The sequence below is a fragment of the Myotis myotis genome, unplaced genomic scaffold (assembly GCF_014108235.1).
Source record: "Myotis myotis isolate mMyoMyo1 unplaced genomic scaffold, mMyoMyo1.p scaffold_m19_p_9, whole genome shotgun sequence".
In the NCBI taxonomy this organism is placed as follows: domain Eukaryota; kingdom Metazoa; phylum Chordata; class Mammalia; order Chiroptera; family Vespertilionidae; genus Myotis; species Myotis myotis.
In genome coordinates, this window is record NW_023416401.1 from 36,290,746 (window position 1) to 36,308,092 (window position 17,347).

At 39.3% G+C, this 17,347-nt stretch overlaps 1 protein-coding gene across 7 annotated transcripts in view; it reads left to right on the forward strand.

Moving 5' to 3' along the window:
• The window catches only part of DLGAP1 (DLG associated protein 1), a 617,521-nt gene that overhangs the window by 387,188 nt on the left and 212,986 nt on the right, over positions 1 to 17,347 (forward strand). For 2 of the 7 annotated variants that reach the window (XM_036322635.1, XM_036322637.1), the window contains exon 1: positions 1,609 to 1,774. The exons of 3 other annotated variants lie outside the window; for them this stretch is intronic. In XM_036322635.1, the coding sequence (XP_036178528.1) occupies positions 1,700 to 1,774 (75 nt within the window). In that variant the 5' untranslated portion in view covers positions 1,609 to 1,699. Of the gene's footprint in view, positions 1 to 1,234; positions 1,328 to 1,608; positions 1,781 to 17,347 lie in introns of those variants that run through there. 2 more of the 7 variants (XM_036322633.1, XM_036322634.1) reach the window with 2 other exon arrangements.

Genomic DNA, 17,347 nt, shown 5'->3' on the forward strand with positions numbered 1-17,347 from the left:
ATTGGATTTCCAATGTGTTCAATTTCAACATCACAGGGTTTAGTGGACAAGGCATTGAGCTTTAAATAAGAGGGTCTGTGTTCTAGTCCCTACTTACCATGAACTAGTGATGTTGATGTTGCTTGGAACCATTATTTCAGCTCTTCTGGGTCTCCTTCCTCTGCTATAAAGTGAGACACTTGATCTAAAGGCCTGTGATCTCAGTCTACATCTTTAAACTCCTAAGTTACATATGCAGAGTACTAATTAAAGCAATTTTCCAGAGCCTGGAGCTCTCAATAAATACCTACCAAAAGTGAATGTTCTCCCAATGTTATCTAATTTGCTCTTTAAAACCAAAAGGTATTTTACAGTTGAAGAAGCTGAGATTTAGTAAATTAGGTTAAGTAACTTGCCCAAGGACACACAGCTAGTCCATAGCATCATGGCGGGTCAAAACTGATGTCTGCCTACAAAACCTGAATTCTTTCCTTTTACTATGCCTGATCCCAATCCCCTTCCAAATATACAACAGAGGAAGTAGCATATATCAAATACTTTTTATGAGCTAGAAATCATACAGTATCTCATTTAGTACCTAAATCAACTTTGTAAAGTATTACTGTTTACTCCAGCTTACAGACAACAAAACTGAGGCACAAAAGATTAAATCAATTGCCCAGGAATGCAAAGATAGTAAGTAGAAGAGCTAAGACTTGATATCAGTCTGAGTCTCTAATGTGCTTCAGAAATAGAAATAAATGTGCTGGGGGTTTTTGATATGTGTGCCTGCATGTTTATGAAATGTGATCCATCTTAGACAAGCAACAGAATGACTGAAAGGTTCCTAATTTGATTCAAGAATGAACAAAGATTAAATTAATAGTCACCAATAATAGCATCTAAATACTAGCACAGTTCTGATTCTCCCTTTGTCCAATTATCACTTAGAATTAATTTAACATAGGCCATTGCTGTAATTATATAGAAAATGAGAGGTCTATAGGTATTTGGCCTCTGTGTGACATTGATTTTGAAATGAAATATTATAGCTTGAAATCACTGCCAGTTCCAGTTAATACAATCAATTGGTGATAATGTGCTCACTCACAAGCTGTTTGTAGTTTTTTTTAAAAAAAGGGCTCTTTTTCCCCCCCAATATTGTTATTTTTAAATGTCAAGAATCAGATGTCTGCTGTGTAGAATTATTGTACCACTGCCAGTGACTGTCTGTATCAGGCTTTGGATCAGGGACATGGATTTGAAGACATTAAAACTGTTTAATTCTCAGTTGAGATGTGGTTGGCTTTTATACATTTGGAATAGAGCATTTATGGCACATCTCAGGGTAAGTGCTAATAGTTAAGTAAATAAAATAGGAAGGGGATGAAAGGAATAAAAGGAGCTTTTGTTGTGGTTTTGTTTTTGCTTTAAAAAAGCAAGATTCTTGGTTCTGTAGATGCGTCTTTATGTAAACGTTATCTGTTGAGTGACTGGTATTTAAAGCCATTCAGAAGAGCAAGATTTTAGATTTCCAACTGTTAGCCTAAAAACCAGAATCCCTTCAAATCATGTATTTTGCGTTCATTCAGCAGCAGAAACAGGAAAAGAGAAAGAAAACACTCTCGGGTAGAAGTAGAGAGACACAGAGAGGGAGAGAGAGAGCAAGACAGACCCGGGAAAGAACGCACTCACAGAGATGAAATTTTAGGAGAACAAAATGATCGACCTCTTTAAGGCTGAGTGGGTTTCTTCAGTTTGTGTGCAAGTTTCAAGAAATGGAAGGACTGACCAGGTTTGGGTACAGCTCTTTTATTACTTTGTATTTGGGGATAGTATGTTGCTGGTTTGGGTGGTTTGGGGTGGAGGGGGGAAGGAGGATCGTTTTGTTATTTTATTTCTTCTCTAAATAATAGCTAGTAAGACTGTAAGAGCTAACAAACTAATGTATGTGCAGATGGTAAGAAAACAGGTTGATACTTCGGACACCCACAAATTGGTGTCCGCACAGGGGCTTTGTAAAATCTTTAACTGACACAGATGATCTAAGGTGCCAGGTGCTATTAGAGAACATTATGTGGCTAGTGATTGAAATGTGATCATTCGTTTTCCATGACATGAATCCTGAATGCTTACCGTTCTGTTGCAAAATTAAAATTTCTGGATGGTTGAGGGGCTTGGGGGGGGCGGGGAGCGAGGGGGGGTGGCTGCTGGTTAAATAAGACTCCACCAAAGATCACTGAAGTATCATTCATAAAGCATGAACCCAGGATTATTTTTCAATGCAGGTACAACTGTTTTTCAAAATTTTGTTCAAGATTATTTCATTCTTTGCCCAGTGAGGTTTTTCTTTCCCTGGCTGAGGCTTTTCTTCCTCTTGTTTTAGAACAATTTAAATTATACGGAATCAACTAAACTACTGTACGTGAAATGTGTGACAGTGCTGAGCAATTCTGCTAGTGGCTTTGGTTACTGTGAGGTTTCCTTGCTGCCGTTTTAAAACCCCCATCCACCACATTAGTTGATGGTTTTCTTTTGTTGTTGTTTGTTTGTTATTTAAATTGCTCTAATAATCCAGCAAAGAGTGCCAGAAATTTTAATGTATTTCCTCTTTGTCTTGCACAATCTCCCTATTTGTCACGGATCTCAGTGGAGAGGTCCTTCTTTGTTGATTGGGAAATGAGGCTACTCCTGCCTGATGTTAACTTTGAATGTAGAATCAGTGATCAGCAGCAGAATCCTCACAATTCTCTCCTGGGTTTTCTGTAATTCTCACTATCGCCCATATCCAAGTAATGGGGGTGGTGGGGGAGACAACTGGAAAAACACTATGTGAAAGCAGGTGTCCAGAAAGACTCAGTGGTAGTAAAAGGAAGATTGAAATGAAATAGAAAAAAAAAAGAATATATTTCTTGGAGGTTGTTAAAGAAACTTTGTTATTCTTGGTCTATAGTTTTATTATTTTAAAGACATTTTCAATAACACCAGAAGTGCTTGGTTATCTGATCCCACAAAGTCCAATCTACTATTGGAAGTTTTAGCATTAGTTAGCACTGAGTAAAAGAGGAAAACTAGCCTTAGGTCTCTCAGTGGTCAGTGCATTTTATTTCTTCACTCCCTTGCATCCTTATAGGGCAGTTTGCTTGGTTGAAAATTAAAGATAGTAACCCAAGTAATAATTTACCATTCTGTAGAAAAATATTTACCCATAATCTCTGGTCCCTTTGAGATCATGGCTTTACACATCTTTACACCAACAGTGATTTGTAAATGGTAGAACTCATTGTATTTTTTTTGTTTGAGGTTTTATAGGAACCACTAAAAACATATGCAGTGTTACCAAGCTGACTTTGATTTGGTGACTAGATTAAGGGTGTTTGTTTGTTTGTTTGTTTGTTTGTTTTCACCAATTTGATTTTTGGTTTTAATGTAACCATCTCTTAGTAGATTCTTGTGTTCATTGAGATGGAATTGAATCAGAGGAAATTCCATTTTTATAGATCTAAACAGTTAAAATTACAAATATGGTTCAAACTATAGCACCTCATTATTAATAGTTAGATTATTTTCTGTCATTTGCAAGGGAAGCTTGGTTTTTAAAAAATGAAAATTGGCCAGTTTAGGTAAAATGAGATTACTATTAACAAGCCCATGAAGAGCCCTGACCGGTTTGGCTCAGTGGATAGAGCGTAGGCCTGCGGACTGAGGGGTCCTGGGTTTGATTCCGGTCATGGGCATGTACCTTGGTTGTGGGCACATCCCCAGTAGGGGGTTTGCAGGAGGCAGCTGATCGATGTTTCTCTCTCATCGATGTTTCTAGCTCTCTATCCCTCTCCCTTCCTCTCTGTAAAAAATCAATAAAATATATTTTAAAAAAATTTTAAAAGCCCATGAAGAGTTGTATAATCTCACTGTGATTTGTTTTACTCACCTGAAATTTTGAACCTGTAATTTTTCCCATTGGATAGGAATAACATGCATGTGTCACTTCACATCTAGGGCTCATTTACCTGCTTCTCAAGACCATCTTGCCTCACCCCCTGCCTTCTGGCTTCACCTCTAATAACTCCCATTTGGAACACATTATGACACAGGGAAAATTCTTTTACTTTATTTTTGTAAGTGCATATTCAAGTGTTTTTATAAATGCTTAATCTGAAACCACAGTTGGAGGGGGTGCTCTAATTTTTTTCAATGAATCACTTATTCTCCTTCAACCCAGTTCTCTCTATTTGTAGCTCAAAAGTAAAGATATAGAGAATGAATGATTCCATTGCTGTTATTCCAATAACAGAGGTAAAGGAGATAATATAGTGTAAGGAGAGACATATCCTACAACTCCTTCTGTTACCTTTGGCCAGTTTCTTATTTCTACTATTTTTATTATTATTATTTTTTAAGAACATTTATTAAAGAAACAATGACCAAAGAAAGACCTCTTCTGATTCTCTAACCTTTTAAGTGTAAGAATATATAGAATTACCGTTAAAAAATTGGGTAGTTTATTTTTTATTTTCTAAAGTTTGGCAATATACCCTACCTTGTTTCTATTTCTGAGATAAATAAATTTCTAATTACATTTGCAAAATAAGTTTTCTAGACAGGTAGATCTTTTCTTTTACTATTAGGTCACTATATTCTATTAGTTATAGTTCCTACTCATTGTTCTTACAGAATTAGAAAACATTTTATAAAATGTAGGCTTGTGATATCACAGAACTGTCTATGAAGCAAAATAATGTGGAGTCCAGGGTTAGTGTACATTGTGTGCATATATGCTGGTTGCAACCTATAATTCTATGGTTACAAATGGCAGGTAGTATTTTTAACCTCTAACATAAAGAAATGAGTATGTTTTTTTCTCTTATTCCTATCAGTACTTCCTGCACTCCAATGGTTTTATTATGAGTGAACCACATGCCAAAGAAAGACAAATGGAGATGTGACCTTTAGACACAGCGACAGAGCCCTGACACTGGATTTTCAAGACAATATCCTTCTTGCTGGCATCTTCCATTCTCTTGGCAGCCAGTTTTCCTCACCTCTCATGTCACTTTCCTAAGATAAAAATTGTTAACTTATCTGTAACCATACTGTCCAAATGTGACATGTAGGAGAGAATTATTGAGCAATGAGACCTTTAAATCAGGGCAACTCTAGAAAATATGAAAGGAAGAGTGCATGGGAGATGACAATGGCTACAGTCTGACCTCTTGGTCATTGCTTTCAAAATGAAAAAGTAAGGAAATGAAAAAAAAAAAAACATCTAGCTCTAAAGTTGTAAATACTATATGAAGCATTATATATATATTGGCATCCATGTGGGTAAAAATTAGCATAATACGACATTCATCTGCATGTATAGAATCATGTATGTGTGTGGTCACTTGCTTTATCATTGACTATTAGAGCAATGGTTCCTCAATTTTGTGTATGCATGAAAATCAGCTTGAAAGTGTCTATAAAATGAGCCTTTTGGGCATCAAACCAAGAGATTCTGATTCTGTACATCTGGAGTGATTTTGTTACAGAGATAAATAAATCCAAGAACCACGCTTTAACCCAATTCTAGGGAACTAACAACTAAATTTATCATTTTATCTACTGAAGGGGGCAGTCTAGCCTAGCAGATGAAAACATGGGCTTTAATATTGCCACTGACTTCCGACATGACTTTGGGTTCCCTCTACTTAGTATTTCCATTTCTGTATCTGAAAAATGGGTATAATAACACAACCTTTGTATTTGTTTAGGTGTTTAACATTTTTTAACTTTAAATTTTGCTAATAAATTAAAAAACCTAGTGTTCAATGTTTTGAGTTTACAAATCCTGAGGTTACCATGTTTCTCTGCTTCTTCATGTGATTCATGTACCTTACCACTTTTTCTTTTATATTTTGCTGGGTCTAATTTTCATTAATCCACAGTTTGATTCCATGGTAAAGGAAAGCACTCTCCCAGTGTTGGATGATAGTAGGTCTTCATCACAGAGTAGATTTTAGGCTTCTTCGTCAACGTGCCAACTACACATAAAGCTTTGTCTACAAGTGAAAAGATCATAAAGGGTTGATCTTTTGAAAGCTTAACATTAGTGGGTCAGATTTTCTCATGCCTTGATATTTCCTGATGGAACACAATTCTTCTGGCCTCCTCAAGGTTTAGTTTGTTCAAATAAAACCTCCTTTTATTTTCATCCCTTAAGTCTGTCAAGACCCTGGTGCCTTATTCCAGGAAGCTTTGGTATGTCAACAGGACAATTTAATTAACAGTAGCAGCTATGGGGATTGTCTACAAGGGGTTCTATATACTCTTCATTGCTTTCTTTATGGGCTTATCCAGGTTCTCTGAGGAGTGTTTCCACCATGGCAACTTTCATAGGTGGGAGTTCTGCTATTGCTAGCAGATGACAGAAGCTTCTTGTCCGTCACTCTTCTTCACCCCTGCCCAAAGTCCCTGATTAATCCTCTCCATTAATCTAAAGAGTGAGATTACATCACTGAAGCCAACTACATCATACTTACAAGGCTGCAGAAATTCAGACAAAGAACATAAGCATCGAAGTCAGTTCTCTCTCAGGAGCTCTTTCCTCCACAGGACCATGGGGAGCTCAGACTTTCTCAGACAGCCACATACTCCCTATCTCACCTGCTTCCACATTGCCACCAAAGCAATAAAAATAAACCCATTATCATTCATGGGAATAATGCACTACAATTTAATAAAATTATGACTCTTAATTGTGAAAATTTGAGCAAATAGTTTGCCATTTTTCTTTATAAAAATGGAAATGACTGAAGATAAAGATCCTCCTGTGAGCATAGTAGGACTCCTGTAAGGTCACCCAGGACCTGAAGCCCACTCTTAGAAGGCCAACTGTTAGCCCAACTTGTATTATGGACATCAGTCTCGACCGGTGATCCCTCCTGCAGTAAATACGTACGTACAGAGAGAGGCACGTTCCCGCAGGACTTTGCCTTTACGTCCCTTAAAGGATCCTAACTATTTGTAATCCTTAGAGAATTTGTCTTTTTTTTCCCTTCTCCTCTTAACTAGAAGAAGTTTAGCTGGCTTTTCTGTGACTCAGGAGGTGTCAGTGAAAGTAACTGTCATTTGTTTGCAAATGAACGCTGAGCTTTCTGAAAATGACTCCCATATAAAAATCTTTCCCCCATAACACTCCTCCAGCCTTCTAGATGATTTTAGATAGTTTCCTGTTCTCCCACCTCTTGGAAGTATTCCATGGCACACTGAGCAGACACTTTTAGTCAAAAAAAAAAAAAAGCCTATAAATAGCTGATTTTCCTGCTTGCTGCCTTCTCTCTGAGGCTTTCACAAAGGAGGTGAAACAAATCCACCAGAAACAAGAACTCTCTGTGAGGGGTGAGTGGTGAGGCTTGTGGAAACTCAGGTCCACAGGCCGAAAGTTGTCATGTAGGTTTGCCATATTTGACTTACGCAATCATTGAACAGAAAAAGAAACATTTTATTTCATGCTATGTGATCTCAAGAACTAAACAATCAAAAATATCTCATATGAGCTTTCATACTACTTTAAAAATACATATTTTGACTTTCATGCTGTTTTTTTTAAATCCCCAAACCAACTATACTTATTAGCTTTTATTGGTAAATCTAGATAACCAAGTCCTATAGCTATTTCATGACAGGAAATTTGAAATTTCCAAGATATTGTTCTTGCTTATAGAGAGCTTGTACTGTCTAGCCCAGCTTCTCTTTGTCTCCTATGTGCTCCCGCCCCCGCACCATCCCACCTCCCGTAACCCCCTCCCAACCCTTCCACCCCACCCCGCCACTATTGTCAACACCACCAAATCTCCCAAAATGATATTATGGAACAACCTGGAAGACTGTACCCATACCAAGCAAGACCTTACTATCATCCCTCTTTGATCTTACTGAAATCAGCCTTAGAAATCAGGCATGGAAGTTGATTATACTCCCACCTACTTCCACCTTCCCAGGTCCTATACCCTTCTGAACAAAAGAGAATTGGGCTTAGCAGTACTTTCCCCTTTTCCTTTCTTCCTTTTCTCTTTTCTTCCCCTTATGTTTTAGGTAGCCATTTTATAATATCATTTGGAACAGGAAAACATCAGTTTGCAGATGAGGAGACAGAGGCCTGGAGACATTAGCTGGCATCCTCATGGCTTCTCGGCTTTAGAGGGCCATGCAGAAGCAGGGCCAGTAGGAAGTCTTCCTCTTACTCAGTCTGTTAGTGTTCCTCAATCATGTAGCACAAAACATTAATTTATCTTAACTATTAGAGGCCCGGTACATGAATTCGTGCATGGGTGGGGTCCCTTGGCCTGGCCGGCGATCGAGGCCTATGGGGGGCTGGCCAGCTGGGGGGAGGTTGGCCAGCCAGCCCCGCTCCCGATTGGGGTGGGAGGCCTGATTGGGGGAGGGGGGCGGGGCCATGGGAGGTTCAGAGGGGCTGATAGGGGCCCAGATTGGGCCGGTTGGCTGCCACAGTGCCCATCATAGCGACCAGTCGTTCCGGTCATTCCAGTCTTTCCAATCGTTGCGCCATTTGGTTGCTGGGCTTTTATATAGAGAGATATACTCAAGAAATTCTTCCTCCTGCCCCACCCCCTGCTTTTTTTACTTTAAGCATTGGGACTAATTTGGTCATGGCTTAGTCTATTCCGTAGTTTCTGGAGAATGCATCTTGCTGTGCCTTTCTTCTTTATGAACTCCCAGTGAACATGCACAGTCAATATAAGCAGTTATTGGCAAGAACTTCAAAGATCAGTTAGCTCAGTGCATTTTACACTTTTAACCTATTTAGATGAATTTCTTGTTTGTATAAAAGAATTTAAAACAGAGCTACTCCTAATGAAGCAATAAGAGGAAGAAAAGGAGGATTCAAATCTAAATCCTCTTCCCCCATCTACTGTCCTGCATCCAAGTTTTCCTGGGGTGGGGAGAAATTTCCCACACACACACAATTTGAAAACTATTGCCCATTCCTTCCCCAATAAGCAGATCTAAGCTATCAAAGAGAGTTTAATGACCCGGGTAGGCAGAGGGAATAGTCTGTATCTACTCTTAATAAATCTAATAAATCAGAAGACCTTGATAAAGTCCAAAAAAATGTTAAGTAATTATTCCAAGCTTGGTAAGTTTAATTCACTGCTCTCCCAGACTGTAGTCCTGGTGCCCTGTCCTTCATGAAAACACAACTGAGCATGGGTTACCAAGAATTTGTGATTAACTCGCACTATAGAACCACTTCTTAGCTATAACAGAAAATTCTTTTTTAAAATATTTTTATTGATTTCAGAGAGGAAAGGAGAGGGAGAGAGGAAGATAGAAACATCAATAATGAGAGAGAATTATTGATCGGTTGCCTCCTGCATGCCCCCTACTGGGGATCGAGCCTGCAACTTCAGGCATGTGCCCTGACTGGGAATGGAACCTGATCCATAGGTCAAGCTCAACCACTGACCAGGCATAACAGATCATTCTATGTCACCCTCATACCCTATTCCTCAGTTGTGACCCAGCGAAAGGGATTAGCTTTTCTAAGAACACACAGGCCCTTTGATTTCCAGTCTAGAGCTCTTCTATCACATACTGGATGCAGTTCATGAGATACTGAATGATGGCAAGGAGAGGAAGAAGATGGAGGAGGAGAATGAGTAGAAAGGGAGAAAAAAAAAGACCATAATTTATTGAGGAAGTTCTATGGCCCTATGTTTAAACATATATTGTCCTTATTTCTGAAAGTTTCTGGGGCAGTTATGCATACCCTCATTTTATATGAAATGGGAGTAATTAATGTGCTCAAGATTATGCTGCTATTAAATGACAGAACAAAGATTTAAAACCTGATCATCTGATTCCAAAATCTGTTCACTTTCCACTATATCATGCAGCCTCTGCTATGTAAATAGTCCCTTTGATCTTTTCCTGCAAGAATGTTTCTTGATGAGAATGTATTTTAATACCAATTTTAAAGCGTGATTAACTATAGTTAAAAAATAAGATCCTACCATTGTGCTTAACTGTAAACCTGTCTAGTTTGGAGAGTGATCATGTTAGAAAGCAAGTCATATATGAGGTTCATTTGCAAAGTTAGATATAGAAAGTGTTAAATTGTATTAGAACAATATTTCATGTAGCAGGAAAATTATATCTCAACCTATAAAAGAACCATGGCTCAAGGCTGTTTTTGCTTTTTTTGTTTGTCTCAATGAGAAACAGTACTATTGGTCCCTTGAGACTGCCAACTTGATTGTAGTTATAACATTGTTAAAACACTACAAGGTTATGTCTGAATGAGCACTGTCTTCCCATTTTCTATCCTTTCCTTGGATTAACTTGGGAATGTTTGCTTCTATAAGAAGTAATTTCACTGAAATGATGAGGAAGTAAACTAAATATCCCCAAATACGATTCCTCGAAATCAGCTTGACTTTATATTTGTCCTTTAGGGAGACCAGATAGTTATTTCCCAGGCATACTATGAGCCAGAATTCTGTTTGGTGCATGAACTCCTGTAATCCAGATTGTTAACTAAATATTGGAGAAATTCACCAATTTTACTATCTGTTAAATTATCACTCTAAGTCAGAAGGAAAAGAGATGTTTCCCTAAAGGTCTATCTTTAGAATGCTTATAAATTACCTTATAAAAGGATAACCAGATCGAGTCATAGAATACCCAGGACAGAGCACTCATGTGTATCAGCTTAGAGCTGGATACCTATATCCGATGCATAAACAGTGCTACTCACAGATATTAGTAGAGTTTAAACTGAATTCATTTCATCAGTAGCCATACATGCTCACACGTTTTAAGTCCATCAGGCTAAATAGTGCCATAGTTAACTATGAATTTAGAAGTCAATGTAGACTTTCTTATCCTGCTTCTCAGCTTATTTTGGATTTTTCCTCATGTACGTGTAGCTCATTGCGGGTAATTTCCTGTTCTAGCAAGCCCTTATTTAATGCCCTCTCCTATTTGTTTAAGCCCGGATGAAGTTAATTTTAAGTAATGGATACAGGCTTGATATGTTCCACAGCCTTCACTTTCTCTTGGTTCAAGATTTTATAAAATATCCCCATGCATAAAATAAAATGTTAATAATTCAGTTAATAGGGCTTTGTAGATGACTAAGAAATGAATGAATTCACTAAAATTAAACCATGCCAATTTAATCTCATTTATGTTTTTGAAGGTTTTATTAGATTAATGAATGAATAGAATGTAGCAATGTCTTTCTTAGTTTCAACAAGCATGGAATCCATCCAAGTATCATAATATATAATCCCTTTGCATCGTCTAGAGTGTAGAAGGAAAACTTTTGTTGAATGATTTAATAGAACTGGCATTCTCAACAAGTCTTTCATTCAACCAAGATTTATTTAGCACCTGTTCAGTTGACCCAGACTGAACTCCAGGAGAGGTAACTAGATAAAAGTGGGAAGGGCTAAAGACCAGCTTGGGTTAAAGAACAGAACATCTAGATAGCCAACCACCTGGCTGGTGAGAATAAGTGTATGGAGGACAGGGTTGAGTCTCTGGTTGACAAGATGATATGGAATCATTTTTCTAAAATATTGAAATTTCCCAAAGATGGAGAATATGGTTCAGCCTAGAGGCGAGGCCCCAGCAATTTAACACTCTGGGCAGAATTTTTCAGGACAAGCAATGGTGTGAAGGTGACATAGAAGACAGACAAACTCCCCAGAGAGCATAGAGTCCAACAACCAATCTTCTGGTCCTGGAGGCAGTGGGGCTGCCCAGGCCCTAGAGAAAAATCTGGACAGTAAGCAGAGCACTGTCCATGAGGGAAAGCATCCTCAGCATCAGCACCAGGCCAGCAGGAGGCGCTCTCCTGGATTCTGTGGGCAGCGGCAGCAACACTAAACCCAGAAAATGGAGATGCAGTGGGGCTGCCGTTAAAGCCATAGAAGTTCAATGGCATGAGAAAAGCAGAGAGGGCAAGTCCAGAGAGAACCCTGGGAGTAATGAGTGGGTTTATTATTACACCAAAACCTAGCTGCATCCCCAGATCATACACCTGAGAATGGAGCTCTTAGATCAGGAAGAGTTTTCTAACAAAGGCATCAGATCTCAAGTAGGGTGAAGAAATTCTTGTTATTAAAAATATGTAATGAAAGTCTGGGTGAACATCTCAGGGATGGAGCGAAGGAAATTTCCCTATTTGGTAAAATGATGGTGGATGGCCCATTGGATTCCTTTTAAATCAAATAGTCTAGTTCTGTGCTGTCCAATATGGTAGCCACTGCCTCATGTGGATATTTAAATTTATATTAACTAAGGTTAAATAAAGATCAAAATTTAGTTGCTCAGTCACAGTAGCCATATTTCTAGTACTCAACTCAGTAACCAGGTATGGCTGGTGTTTACCATATTGGACAGCACAAATATACAATATTCCCATCATCATAGAAAGCTACTAGACAGCATTCCTCCTCTTCTTTTGGGCTGGTATTGTGTGTGTGTGTGGCGGGGGGGGGGGGGGGGGGGGGCATACGCGTGCGCGCCTATTATAATGCACTGATTTCTACTAGATTTGGGTTTGCCCTGAGGAGGTGACATCCTGTTGTGATGTCTCAGTGCTCAGCAGTGTCAGAGCTGGCCAGTACTTCTCTGTGTGTGTACGTGGCACAGGACAGCTCAGTGAGAGTGAGAGCTGCCCTGTGGGAATGCCTGCTCCTCCACTTACCCACTAGGTGGCATTAAATAATCCATTCCACCACTCTTAGCTTCTGTTCCTTCCTTTGCAAAAAGACTCACCTCGTGGAGTTATTTCGAGGAATATAGTCTATAAAGTACATAGTTTTCAATGAGGACAATCAACTTTCACTAGGATCCCGAGGATTTGCCCAGATTCTCCCCAAGCATTTACCAGCCACACGTTATGCACGTGGAGCATTGTGCTGGGCATGTCTTTGTTCCCCTGGATCTGCCATCAGCCCTGGCATGACCCTTCCAGGGGCCCTGCTCTGCTCCTGCTTTGCATTATGTGCCCGCCTCACCATTAGCCAACCAGGAAGTACCTAGAATAATATTTCCATTCACACTCTGAGCTTTGCACCGAAGCTTTTTCTCAGACACTAAGCCTCATCTGTGATTTTCCTCCTCACTTATAAAAGCAGCCTGCAAAGCCTTCCTCCTACTCATAGTTATTTGTAAATTACAATGTTTTGGCACCTCTAGGAGCTGAGTCTGGGTGCAAATGGACTCAGAGCTTGGCAAGGCTTAGGAATTTCTGCTACAGCCAGTCACACAACTGGTTGCCAATCTGACAGGCCCTCTCCCCAGCCAACAGGTATGGTTTGCATCTTACCTGAGACACTTCTGTGTACATCCCATTCTCCTGCCTTTGACCAAAGAGCAAGAGCTTTCTAGAGAGACCCTAGTTGCTATGGGTTTTCCAGGGCAGTGTTTACATTAACCCTATTCATGAGGTGAGTGAGTCTCACGCCTTCCCTTTGCACACTAAAATTTAAAATACTAATTTATGGGTGTCCATGGGAGACTTAAGCACACCATTCTGAGTTGTAAATGTGACTACCTATTTACATAATAGGCAGTAGTTGAACAGTCGCTGGGATGTCCTTTTGAAAGTAGATTTTTGTTTTGGGGAAACTGGTTTAACCAAACATGTGCTGTCTGGTCTCCTTTGTTTACTTACCAAGCTTCAAAGCCGTGTTTCTCATATTGCTCTCTGAAACCTGGTGTTCTATGGCCATATTTGAGAGCTGGGAAGGGAGAGATACTTCAGCCCAGAAAGACATGAAATGTCATTGGTCACAAGCCAGTTGGAAAACTTTACTTTTCAGAAAAGGCCTTTCTAGAAAAGCTAACTGAGGCAGGAATCCCTAATGGAGACCCTCAGAGGGTTTCCAGGCCTGAAGTGTTCATGGGGAGGTTACTCAGAGTTGAGGCAACCCAGGAGCAGAACTGAGGAGCAGTTTGATTGACCTCTGAAGTAATCCTACCTTGAGAAGACCCTGTGATGGGATAGAGGACGGGGAGGGGGATTGAGGAGAACTCAAATGCAGAAAGGCTGGGCATACCTACCTACCTAATTCAAGTGTTCTCAGGCTGGGCTGGGGAAATGTAGGGTGGGTAAGAATAAACTCCAGGGATTCAGTAAATTCTTGATATTACATTAAAAATTTGGGAGGGGAGGCTTTATATTCATTTTGCTTGGGAGAAAAGTTCTTAACATTTATCATATTCTCAAAAGAGATAAAGAGCCATTAATCATGATATTGTTAAATATCATGGTAGTTTTTTTTAATTAGGTAGTTTTCAAAAAAAACTTAAAATTGATTACTTTTCTTCTTTCTTATAACAGTCCATCAGAAAAAACTTTTGGTCATGACCTTAGAATAATTTGAGGAATGTGCAGTTGTTAAAGAGTTGTTGTGGGGGCATATTACCTGAAATAAGTAGATTCTCTGTTGGACCTTGAATATCCTATTACAAAGTAAAGCCTGTACTAGGATTTATTGTGAAGGAGCTTTTATTGAGTGATCAAGTTAAACAGCAAAACCAGGAGGATCTGCTGTGTACAAGGGTTGAAGCTGAGAGGAGAAAAGAATTCAAAGATTTGTAAAATAGTTCCTACTCTCAGAGAGTTTACAGTCAAGTGGGATACCACATAGTTAAATAAATATAATACAAGGCAAAGTAAGAAGCATAAAGATACCTGAACAAAGAATATGGGGTTTTTAAGAATAAGAATCACAACCTGAGGCTTAGGAAAGGAAGGGTAGAAGACAAGAAAGATTTCCCAACTGGAAATGCTGTATCTCTGAAGCTTTTCTATCATTTCTATGGAAGCATATTGAGATTTCTCTTAGCATTCTTCCATGTTTATTAATCACTCAGTAATTCAACCTTGCATCCCCCAGGCCTAACTTAGTTAGTGTTTAGCAAACACCATTTTGGATAGATGGATGGATGGATGGATGGATGGATGGATGGATGGATGGATGGGTGGGTGGATGGATGATGGTCATAAGCAGGAGAGAGTGAAGGCCCCAGGGAAAGAGAGGGAAGGGGAGAAGAAGCAATAGAGTGTACACGTCTATACAGTCCTTATTGCAGCAGCCAGCTCAGTTCAGAGTTTCTCGGGAGAACAATCAGAGAGATTTAAACAGTGGACATGTTCATGGGTCAGAAGTCCAGGCACAGCCTGGCTCAGCTGAGTGCTGTGCTCAAGGCCTCCCAAGGCTGAAATAAAGGTCCCAGCTGCCTGGGCTCTTATCCGCAGGCTCTGGGATGACCCTGCTTCCAAATGTTTTCAAGTAGATGCAGAACCCAGCTCCTGTAGCTGTGCAACTGTGGTCCCTTCATCTGTTGGCCAACGAACGGCACATTGAAATTTTTATCACGCTTTGAATCTCTCTCACTAATGCTGCCACATCTTTTGCACTGAGGCAGGAGAAAGCTCTCCTCTTTCATTTTATTTCATTATATTATATTATATTTTATCTTATTTTATTTTATTGTCATAAAATACATGTAAAATACATGTAACAAAGCTCTTCTTTGAAGAGCTCATGTGGTTACACTGGGTATGCCAGATTAATCCAGGATGATCTACCTATTTTAAGATCACTGATTAATGAATGACCTTATGGCATCTGCAACGTCCCTTTTGCCATGAAACCTAAGATAACATTTTCACAGGTGTGACACCGGGGGATGGAGATCATGGGAGCCAAAATTCTGTCTACCACGATAGTTATCCGAAGAGTGAGTAAATATAAATAGCAGGTTGATAAGGGAGTTCCTTCATTGGCAGCCATGCATTTTGAAGGCCATGAAGTTAGTTCTAGGAAGAGCTTTGGTGTCAGAAGGCTGTGTTCAAACTGTGTTTTACTGATTATTCAACTTTGAGTGCATATGTAACCTCTCTCTGCCTCGGTCTCCTCCTCTGTAATGTGGAGATAACAATACATATCACAGAGGGTTGTTGAAAGGATTAAATTAGTTAATGTAATGTAAAGGGCATAGAACAATACTTGGGAAAGGGACATTACATAATGCCTCAGTAAATGCTATTATTTTTATTAGTAAGCCTGAATGTAGTAGCAACGTAAAATGCAACAAAACAGATTTCAGAGCCACTGCAGGGATTTCATTTGGTCAGGCTTTTGATGGAATGGAATCCTATAGCATCTGTATTTGTTTCCTACTGCTGCTATAACAAGGTACCAAACCTTGTGGCTGAAAGTAACACGAATTTATCACCTTACAGTTCTGGAGGACAGAAGTCCAAAGTGGGTCTCAGTGAGCTGAAAACACAGCAATAGCTGAGCTCAGTCCTTTCTGGAGGTCCTAGGGGAGAAGCGTTTTCTTGCTTTTCCAGCTTCTAGAGGCAGCCTGTGCACCTTGACTCCTAGCTGCCTCTTTCTTCTTCGAAGCCAGCCATCACCTCATTCTGATGCTGCTTCTGTGGCCACGTCCCCTTCTCTGACTCCCCCATCTCTCCCTTTCACTTACCATTGGGACCACCTGGATAAGCAGGGTAATCTTCCCATCGCATGATCATTAACTTAATCACAGAAGCAAAGTCCCCGTTGTAAGGTAACACGTTCACAGGTCCCATGAATTAAGAAGTGGGATCTTCGGGGACCCACTCATCTGCCTACTACAGAATCTACTGCCTAATGCAGGATATATTTTAAAAACCAAGTATAATTTTTTTAAGTTGTGCATGAAATGTTTGAAATCATCCATCCAGTGCATGTTAGTTAAATGAACTCACTGTATGTACATATGCAGTGGCTCCTGGATATTTCTTCTTTTTTTTTTTTAGACTATATTAAATGAGTGGATCTAGATTCCTTCTTTACCTGTGAATTGCATATTTGCTGCTTCTTTTTTAACTAAAGTGTTTATTATTCACTTTACAATAAAACCCCAATTGTTTTATCACTTGAAAACTCCTTCCAATATCTATAAATATAAATACATACATTTTACACATTTTCAATTATTGTGTCATATACTGTTTTGTCTTTTTTCGTACATAATATAATTTTTAATTCAAGGAGCACTAACTATACATCAGACACTCTGATGAAGGCTAGGACCACAAAGTTGAAAAAGAAAAGGCTGATTCCTGTCCACAAGGAGCTCTCATTATACTGGAAGAGGGGAAGGATCCTGATCGTAGCAATTTTTAAGAAGGAGAAAACACGTTTGAAATACATAATCGCCTGTACTTGGAGAGTGAATGATTGAGTTGTCAGAAAGAGAGGAGTAGAAATGAAAAACAATTCATGGTTTGAAAAATTGGGTGCACATCAGTACCTCTGATATTGACAGATAATATGGGAGAAAGAATACGTTT